The sequence below is a fragment of the Macrosteles quadrilineatus genome, unplaced genomic scaffold, assembly GCF_028750875.1.
Source record: "Macrosteles quadrilineatus isolate MER2022 unplaced genomic scaffold, UCM_ALF_1.0 Scaffold_2__2_contigs__length_208266976, whole genome shotgun sequence".
Classification (NCBI taxonomy): domain Eukaryota; kingdom Metazoa; phylum Arthropoda; class Insecta; order Hemiptera; family Cicadellidae; genus Macrosteles; species Macrosteles quadrilineatus.
This window is the reverse complement of record NW_026542595.1, coordinates 153303482-153313752: the sequence shown is the minus strand read 5'-3', so window position 1 is coordinate 153313752 and position 10271 is coordinate 153303482. Positions and strand designations below refer to the sequence as shown.

The 10271-nt window shown below is 34.4% G+C and overlaps 1 protein-coding gene across 1 annotated transcript in view; it reads right to left on the bottom strand.

The window, feature by feature from the left end:
• Positions 1–568: 568 nt before the first annotated feature.
• LOC128986733 (titin-like) overlaps positions 569–10271 on the bottom strand; it is a 94897-nt gene continuing 85194 nt past the window's right edge. Inside the window, exons 36-45 of the mRNA XM_054407238.1 lie at positions 9147–9350; positions 8739–8927; positions 7857–8041; positions 6668–6709; positions 5762–5933; positions 5183–5383; positions 4334–4468; positions 3527–3763; positions 2671–2735; positions 569–1721 (exon numbers count right to left, since the gene is read on the bottom strand). Coding sequence (XP_054263213.1) covers positions 1511–1721; positions 2671–2735; positions 3527–3763; positions 4334–4468; positions 5183–5383; positions 5762–5933; positions 6668–6709; positions 7857–8041; positions 8739–8927; positions 9147–9350 — 1641 coding nt within the window. The 3' untranslated portion in view covers positions 569–1510. The remainder of the gene's footprint in view (positions 1722–2670; positions 2736–3526; positions 3764–4333; positions 4469–5182; positions 5384–5761; positions 5934–6667; positions 6710–7856; positions 8042–8738; positions 8928–9146; positions 9351–10271) is intronic.

The following is a 10271-nucleotide window of genomic DNA, read 5'->3' as shown; positions in this document are numbered from 1 at the left end:
ATAAATTAAAGCCCTTAGTTTTATTTTTATTTTAAATTGGTTATAAATAAGACTTTGTTCTTTTAAAAGCCTTTACAGTATATAAATGTCTGTTTTATACAGTTTTTCGTCTTAATAAATTTATTATAAGCCATTCAAGTGTTATTTTATATTGCCTATTACCTTTAAATATGATAGAAATACCACTGATGTTCACTAAAATTAAAAGGCAAAACCGCCTAAATCCACCAGAAAAAGAGTCAATACCGCCTATCTCCCAGAAAAATGGTAAATAAACAAAAAAAACTCACAAAAGTGGTTGATAAACTCTTTTTTATAGGTTATAATGTAAATCTGAAGTAATGCCAACTTTTTAAATTATCATGGATGCAATTGGCAAGGTTTTTTCGCTCTCCTGGAAAGTTTGCTTCCTGTCACTTAGGCTGTGTTGTTTCTTAGGCGACGATATTCTACTTGTGTACTGTAAATTACAATACTGGTTTGCCTTTCTATGTCTCAATACAATATTAATAATACTAAATCACTCATACAAGAAATTAGATCGGAAATAAAACCGCACATGTTTTATAACCTTATATTTATTTTTCTTATTTAACATAACATTTATTACAGCCGATAGACATTGAAAAAATAAAAACTACAATATTTTAAAACTTAATATCGAAACAAAACTGATAGACGATTTCACAAAAAAACAGAAACAATAAATTTCCAGTAAAATTCAAAATAATAACAGCTGTGTAGTTAATATTTTGTCAATTCTATAACTGGGCAGATCGAAAAACGTTTTAGTAAGAGACAAAATTAACATATATAGGGGAGATTGAAAAAGCTATTTTCCAAACTGAGGATTAACATTAATTTACTAACCTATTAACAAAGACCTCCTAGTGAGTAGGCACTGGGTTGGTCCATCGGACCGGAACTTACTCCCAAAGTAGGATCGGAAATGAAATGAAAGTGACGAGAAGAGTCATTTCGATCGTAATGGACACAGACAGAAAGGAGACGTAAATGTTCCACAAATTTACGTGTCTTTTCTGCCGAAAAACTCTCAAACTCTTCAAACACACCCACTCTATGTCAGTTAGCCCAAGTAAAAAATCAGCGTATCAAAATATAAATAGAAAAGTAAACTAACGATACAAATTTACAAAATATTTTTAGACCTCTATACAAAAAATGTCTGGACGTTTTTCAACTTAAAAATTTGTACATCTACAACTATAAATAAAACCGTACCCCTTAAGTTTGATGGCAATGTTAGAAAGTAGAAGTGGTTAAAGCTTTTGTTAAAAAAATAGTTGGTCAATGAATGTTTCTTGACATAATAGGTATAACAGTATCACAGCCTGTTTCTTGTCTTGGTCGGTTAGTTGTCTGTTACGTCATACACAGTTGACAAGTACAAAGTACCTAGTTTGTCAGTTAGATGGGTAATAACCCATTGACGTGTTTCTAGGTTTGTCAAAATCCATTTATTTTTTGCAATTGTAGGCTAGTTGTTTGCCTACATGGGCGGTGGCCCGTTGACATATCTGAGTGTGGGGCCGAAGCCCCGGGTGATGCTGCACGCAAAGTCGTCCTCTGTGATCGGCACTAGAGACGCGACTCCCAGCATCACCAGCATGAGCGCCTGGATTGGCAAGGACGCCCTCACCACACGGCCCAGGAAGCGATAACCTCTAGCCAGCACACTGGTGTCCACAATACCCTCAGAGCTGTAACAAAACGACATCATGTAAATGTTGTAGCCTGCTCCAGAATAAAAAGAACGAAGTTGAATATAGTCACCAAACAAGTGTCTATTTTGCGCTGATGTAAATTACTGATTTCTTTCAGTAGAATCTTTTTTATTTAAACCAAACTGAATTTGTCACATTGACTTATCTCAGGAAAACTAAAACTAGTAGAGAAACGTGGAACATTTAGACAGTAGAACACTTTGACTGGCTCATTCAACCATGTTCTTTTTTGGTAAAAAAAAATTTTACAGCTCCTTCCTAATCACGACTTCTACTTCAGTGTCTAAAAATCATTGACTTTGCATCTGAGCCAAAGTTGACTTTGAATCACTATCTTGGAAAACAAATTAACAAAACATGAGACAGTTAATGAATGATCTTTGTTCATTTCATTTTCTTAGTTAAAGCTAAAAGTGAGGAAGAAAATACTGTAGTTTGCAAACCTGCAGACCCAACCAAAATCTCATGAGGAAATTGATTGTTGTGAATTGAATACATATCATTGGTTGATTCAAATTTAACTTAAACGCTTTCATAGAGTGCAAAAAAGCCTAAGAAACCTCTAAACCAATGGATCAAATGGTATTTCATGAAAAAATGTTGAATATATTTCAAAGGACAAGGGGGTGTATCATACTAATCATAATTCTATGCCAAGTTTAAACACATTCTAAGAAATCATCGTATTTAGAATGCCATAAAAGTGCTAAATTTGTGATGGCATATATATCTCTTCCTGTTGTAGATAGCAAAAATCGTAACAGAATGTATAGAAAAACTTAAAATAGAACAAAAAGAAAAAAGCACAATGTGTCGTAGATTTAGTACTTGTTGGTAAAGAACATAATTAAACTGTATTTAAGATTAGCTAAAAATATGTTTGTTTACAAAATAAACTTAAACAAACCAAGGACTAGATATTTACTTTGAGTGCAGTTGGTCGGTAGAAGATCGAGAACTGGATGCACCTCCTGCAGCTTGATCCAATAGCTGATAAAAGAAGAAAACAAGGAGGAAATAAATTAAAACGTGATGAAAACTTCTACAAACTACAAGGTGCAGCTAGGAGCAAATTGGCAGCCACTACAATCCATTCCATAACAAATAATTAAATCTTCACCTATTTTAAAATTGTCTTTTTTTAACACAATTAAATCTTCTGTAAAATAAATAATAACTGAAATGATGTCACAAAAGACCACAGTTTTAAACACTTTAAACGGTCCAATGTACTGTATTTACTTTGCTCCTAGCTTTAAGCATTGGAATTTGAATTAAAATGTCAAACTCATCAATGATGTTACTATTAAATAAAAACAATGCATTGCAATTAAAATATTTTCAAAATATTTTATGACAAATATCAAGCGATTTCAACTAAAAATACTAATCAAAAGTAATCATCAATACAAAAAGTTGAAGAAAAGAAAGAGTTTGGTTTAGACAAGAATTGAATTAGTAAAATAAATGTCTTTCAATTAGATAATATAGTTAGGTGACAGCAACTGCTAGGTGTATTCTAAAATATAATTTGTGAATTGTGTAAACTTGAGAAAGATTGATAAAATACAAATATAATTGAATATTACAGTTAATCACACCTACCTTACATATCAGTTATGATTAAGGATCTGAAGAACACCAGTTAAATCTTGACTAATTAATAGCATCTAGATTGCCAAGAATACTAAGATATACCTCATGTTTAGTATTTTCTTCATTCATGATAAATACAGTATTTAGGGCTGAAAATTCACAATCCCGCAGTCACATTTACTCACCTCGTGTGACAGTGTGGCGAGTGACGCATGTGACACGGGGTCACGGCCCAGCACAGCACCCAGTTTGAGCAGATATGACGCCGTGAGCCGTGTAAGACTCTGCAGACGCAGACGCAGATGTGTGAGTCGCTCACAGGCATCTGTGTCCACGGACTCACTGTGCCGCAGCAGGTGACACGCAGCTTCCTGTAGTGACATAACTCTCGGCTCACATACCTCCAGGTCGTGACGCAGATCCTGCACAAACATGTTAGAGAGTTAACGTTGAGTTACAACTATTATAATATGGATTTGTTTTGATAAAGGGGTGGAGTTCAGCAAGCTTATTGGAGAAAAATAGAGTCTAGAGACTTATTACACAAATACAAGATGATGAAACATTATACTGATACAAGTAAAAAAGAATCACGTTATTGGTTCAAAGAAATTATGTTCGTGTAACAACATATTCACAACTGTTTGAGCTGTATACAAAGATAGATACCTATTTTTAATTATTATTATTGTTTTTATTATTATTTATAATTTAAAAAATATCATAAATGCACTGTCTCACGTTGCCAGAAAACTATTTTGTTAAGACAATATATAGTGTGTTCAATGGTTACTGAGAAAATATGGAGTTTTAGTAAAACTAACTTTTCTAAAACTACTGTGATATGATGAAAATCCACTTCATTGCCAGGAGATGTATGTAGTAGTTGAGTAAAGTAATTGTCATATTGTTTTGTAAAATAGAAACTCTGCTTCTCAACCCCTTTAGATAAACATGCCTCAAAATTTGGGTTGGTATATACTATTATTTACCTTGAACTTGTTGTACTTAGACTCGATGACTTCCCTTCCCTCGGCAACATCCACAGGCTCCATCTGCTGAATCTGAATCTCCGTCTGCTCCAGCCATTGAACCAACTCATCTATGGTCTCGTGAAACTCTGGGTTCTACAAATTTTAAACACATAAATCAAATAAGTAACTATGAAAATAATACGAGTTACCACATATTAATCTACGTAATACTTATTGAAAATAATGCTTGGTTTTGGAATATGAGAAGTTTTACAAGGAAATAGTGCTTTTACACAATATACCGCCATGGCATCAAATCTATCTGCTAAAGAAAAAAAAAAAATCATAAACAGTATAGATTTTATAGCAGTTCTATATGTATTGAAATGTGATTGTTTTTGACACGAGCCGCATTGTTAGCACACTAATGGACTTTTGGATATACTGAAATAGACAACCTATCTATGGATGATATTAGCACATTCAGTGACTTAAGTCATCTAGCTTTGTTTTAGTTTTAAAACTTTACTACTTGAATATAATAATAATAGGGTGTCTACTCAACAGGCAAAGGTGCAATGTACAGGGAGTTTGGACGACTATGTAGAAAGAATTTGTTTTTTGAACAAAAATAACTTGGCTTGAAAATACATTAAGGAGGGAGGAATATACACAACTTACTTGCCTCAGAAAATAGTTGCAGGTGGTTTAAAGCACACAAAAATGGTAGTTGTCTTGTAAAAGTTCAGTGAAATTAGTAAGGACTAGGAAGTACAATTTAATTATGTCTTCTGGACAACATAACAAAAACCACAACTTAACTTAATCTGAAAACTATCAGAATTTCAACAATGTGCACAATGTTACCTGCAATAGCGACGTCTGTAGTCGAGTCTCCCACCGGGCAGCCTCCGCGCACACATTGTCCCAGCGTCGGTTGATCTCTGCCAGGCGCTCGGTCATGTCACGTGCGCGGGCCTCGTCCTCAGTGTGCTCGGCTAAGTGTCGGCCGACCGTATTCAGTGAAACTACCAGTGACTTGTGGCTATCCAGGTCCAGTAGGAATTCCTACAAGAAAAAACTCGGTGTAAAATAGGTTATACTGAGTAAGAAAGTTGTTTTAAGAGAATTTTAAGTAAAAATAAAAAAGTATAGTAAATATTTTGTTCTTCAACCGCATTAATTTTGCATTTTCTGAACAAAAAGTATTTGAACAGGTATTTTCGTCGTAGAAGGTATGTTCGTATTTTTTTAAAGTTGAAAATATCATAAATTTCCAAGATTTACCAACTCATCAATAGAGATTGTCTAGTGGTAAACAGCAGGACTTAGGTCCCCAAGGTCCACCCAGGTTCGAGTCCCGCCAATCACCAATGTACTTAGGATATGTGAAGATGGATCAGATACAAGTAAGAATTTTACCAACATAAGTAAATAGTATCATACCCTCTGGTCCTGTATGACATCCTCCAGTTGGTTGATGTTGGTCGGAGGCGAGGTCTGAGCACCCTGTGTTGCCTCTGCATACTCCAGCCACTTCTGTAGCCTCCACAGGTCGTTGTCCAGCTGTTTCCAGTTGCGGCGAGTACACAGCGGACAAGTGAACCGACCTGACTCACTGCGAACATCAACACAACGTGTTAAGTGAAATGTCACTGTAATGGCTTACCATGAGACCTACGGTAATAGATTATCCCCTCTTTATTGGAAATTCACAAAAAATGGCATTTCCATGTTTTAAAGGTAAAAATTTCAAACAAACAATTTGAAACATTTTCAAAACCCTATAATACATTGTTCCTTGGGCCCTTTATTGCTGGTTAGCACACTCATTCATGTTTATACTGCCAAGCTAAATTTTAACAAAATGGGACCAAAATTACTTGAGTTATCCAGTTTACAGACACAAAAAAACTCTTCTTATACTGTTTCTGTTTTCTTTTACTGTTATACATATATAACAATTCAAACAAATAGTGTTTTTGGCCTCTGAGGAAATCAAAATGAAAAAGTAAATTGGTCCCAGGCCTAGTTCTTACTGTGCCACCTACGGTAATGACTACTTATTCGCTAATATAATCTCATATTTTTTACTCATAGTAAACCATAAGAAAAACAACCTAGAACTAACAAGTAGAAAGGTAGATGGTTTAATACCCAAATTTAACTTTGTAAATTAAAGTAAAAAATTACAAAAAAACACTCTTTAAACATTTCAGAAAACTTAATTAAAGTTTAAACAAATTAAAATATAAGTTACCTGATTCAAAAAATTAGCATACTAATCCATTGAATTAATTATGATAAAAAAGTAGTAAAAAATATCAACAAAGTTACAGAATTTCACTTAACTGTATACAATAAAACGTGTAGGAAGACTCGTCTGTAGGGCACCTGTAAACAAGTTTTTGTGTTTAGTGTGTTAGTAGCTGCACTAAACAAAGCAGTTAGAAAGCTACAGGTTAAACAAGACAGCAAAGCATTGAATTTTTATACAACGTATAAAATTAAGCACGGACAAACTATTTATCTAAAGCCAAACATCAAGTTTAAACTAAGTAGAGCAAAACTAGTCAATCTGAAAGTAAATGTATACTTATGTTTCAAGTTTGTTTTTTAAAAAAACAAGTTATGAAAGAATTTGAGGAGATTTCCTGCAGGAAAAATACCCAAATTATTTTTGTTTAAAAAATATTTGTTATTCACGCTTTGTAAAATTAAAATTCATTGCAGAAAAGTATATAGGCCTAGTACAGTTATTATGATCTAGAAAATAAAAATAAAACATTAAAATTGTTATCTTAATCTTTCACCGAAACAACATTAAAAACTGACTAAGAATTTTGATAACTAAGTTTTTGTTAACTTTTTAATCAGATCGCAAAGTTTTTTTTGTCACAACTTAATATTAAAATTATGTGTGAAAAGCATTATTGAGGCAAAACTTTATGAATATTAAACCATACTTGCAAATGCATTTTTTATAAATCCTTCGGTTCAGCTTTTTAGGTCTGCTTAACCTCTCAGTCAAATAATTCACCAATTATCAATTATTTAATAGTTGCAGTAACAGCCTGCTGATTTGTACTCATATGTACATCTTCAGGTATGAAAAAAGACAAGTTATGTTCCTAAAGTTAACGATAGCCTCTTCTTCAAGGGACCTGACTTGACAACTTGATGTTTTTGGACTTGACTTTTGGACTGTGAATAAAACAGCTGTAGTGAATGCAGCTTTGCAGTTTCTCCTACAAAAAACACCAAAAGATGTTGAAATAATACAGGGAGGCCTAAATAGCCTTACGTTTTCTTATTTCAATGATTTACATAATTAAAATATGATTTAAGCGTTTTGTGAGGAAAAATTACAACACTTTCGTTATATTTCTGGTATATCTGAATGAACCTGTCTTACGCCAAAGTCTGGGACGGTAACCACTAGTCTAGCAACACACTCTTTGGAATGTTTTCAAACATTCACTAATTTCATGCAGTTAGTTGAGTAAAAAGTAGAACAGTTGAGACTAGTTCTGTCTCTCACCTGAGTTCTCGTCTCTCCCTGTCCTCGGCTTGTTTCTGAGACAACAGCTGTTGGTAGCGCTGCTCCAGCTGGAGTACCTCCGTGGAGCTAGCCTGTTGCTCCGTAGCTCCACATTGCTCCATCAACAAACAGCTCAGATGCTTCACCAGATCCACACTCGACTGACATGCCGCCACACACTTGGCCTACAATGTAAATCACAAGTTAGCATAACAAAGTTAGTGTTAGTCTTTCACTAATTGTTATGGAAAATATCTTAAAAAATAATGTCTTAAATAACTTGATCCCTATTGTTAGGACAGTAACACAATGGAGTATTTTAAGCTGTAATATTTCACATCACAAAATAAAGGTTAAGTTTATGTTTAAAAATATTTATATATATTTTTAAACATAAACATAACCTTCAGTTTTGTGATGTGTCTGATGATGTCAGCATAGCTGGCGAAAGGCCTCATGAAATGAATTTTTTTTTTATATTGGTGAAGTTTTTATTTTAAATTTATTTTAATTCCAATATAAACATAGTTCTTCTTGAAGATAATTTACATAGTTTGAAATTTAGTATCAGTACCAAAGTACTGCGAAATGTATTACAAATTTACATTTTGATGTAAAGAAATCAAAGGGAGCACATATTAATTTTTTAGTCACAAGTTTGATCAGTTTTCCATGAATGGATCAGTTAGGTTGTACTTGTACACTATTTCACCTTATTAAGGCTTAAGACAACAGCCTTGGTGATATACCCATTGGTTGATCACGGATTGGTAATAAAATAAGGGATCAACCACTAGACTCTGTGGCATTGAATGGCATTGAATTTCAATGGTTCACTGAAATTTAAATTGACTCTCTTAGTTAGTAATTCAGATTACTCACAGAGTTTTGAGTTGTAAGTTTCTCAAGAGTGGCCAGCGTGTCAAGGTTGGAGTTGCACTCATTGATGGCCGTCTGAAGCTCATAGATGTAAGCATCTCGCCGCAACAGGGGTGTCGGCAGAGTGTTGACCTGCACAGACGTGTCAGTCTCAAACCTCAGCGTCTCCACCTGCACCTCTTCATGGACAACCTGCAAACACCAACAAGAAATTTAATGAACAAAATTCATTCGCTTGCATTTATGCATAGCTTGTACTTTAATCAGTACAGATGAATAGTCAACATATCATTTAGGTGAGTCAGTTTTTTTGTCGGTCAACATTTTGGTCATACCTCAACTGAAGATAGAAAAGTAGTTTTACTGAATAAAGAACCCTCTACTATACTAAGACTAGAAAAACAATCTTACATTTCTCTTTCGGCACTCCTCACGGCAAGCCTCGATGAGTTTCTTCATCCGTTCCATGATGTCCTTCCATAACAGCTGGTACTCGTCCACCATCAGCTGCACAGAGGAGACGTCCTGGGGCAAACAGCTGTTCATCACGTCTAGACCCAGTTGGTCGGCCCTCTTCAGCAACTCTCCTTGGCTTTCCAGTTCTCTCTTCAACAGCTGAAACAGTAAACTACAGTTAAAATCACACTGAAATAACACTCCTCAGCTAAAGTATACAGATCACTCCAAAGGTGATTGTTTAAAGTTGCCAAGTACTTAGCCTTGTACAGTTGTACAGTTGAATTAAAACTCATTTCCATTCTAGCTCCTGAGCTGTAATATTCAATATGATAAATAGGTTACATACCTTATAAATCCGACAAACAGCTAATTTTTATTGAAGGTCGTTTACATGTTTCGGCTTGTATCGGCCATTGTCAAAACGTCGCAGTTGGATGGTGAAATCCTTGTCATTGTTTCCTACTAAAAGTACATACACAAACACACATACATGGACAAGACAAAGACATTACGAAAACGAATAATACTTTTAATAGGCCTATTATGTGAAATACACACATCCTGACCTTGAAGACGGTGTGCGTCTTGCCCGTGTATTTAAAGTAATATGCCTTTTAAAAGTATTATTCGTTTTCGTAATGTCTTCGTCCCGTCCGTGTATGTGTGTTTGTGTATAAGGATTTCACCATTCAACTGCGACGATGGCCGATACAAGCCGAAACATGTAAACGACCTTCAATAAAAATGAGCTGTTTGTCGGATTTGTAAGGTATGTAAACTATTTATCATATTGAACAGTTGAGTTTATCTTAAGTAAATAGTTGCACTAAAATGTATCAAAATCCTGCCGAATATTTGTTTGCAGTTTTATATCAACCATACCCAATTAAGTAATTTATTTACCATCACTCATATTTTTGTCCTTACTCAATTAGAGTGGTAAGTGAGATGTGGATGCATTCTTGCATCCTTCCTCCCACATCACTTTTTTTACAGTAATCTCAACAATATAATGGTGTTAATTTAACTTTGACACCACTAACAAGTGACTCTAAGTGTTGTTGGAAGCTTTTCTGT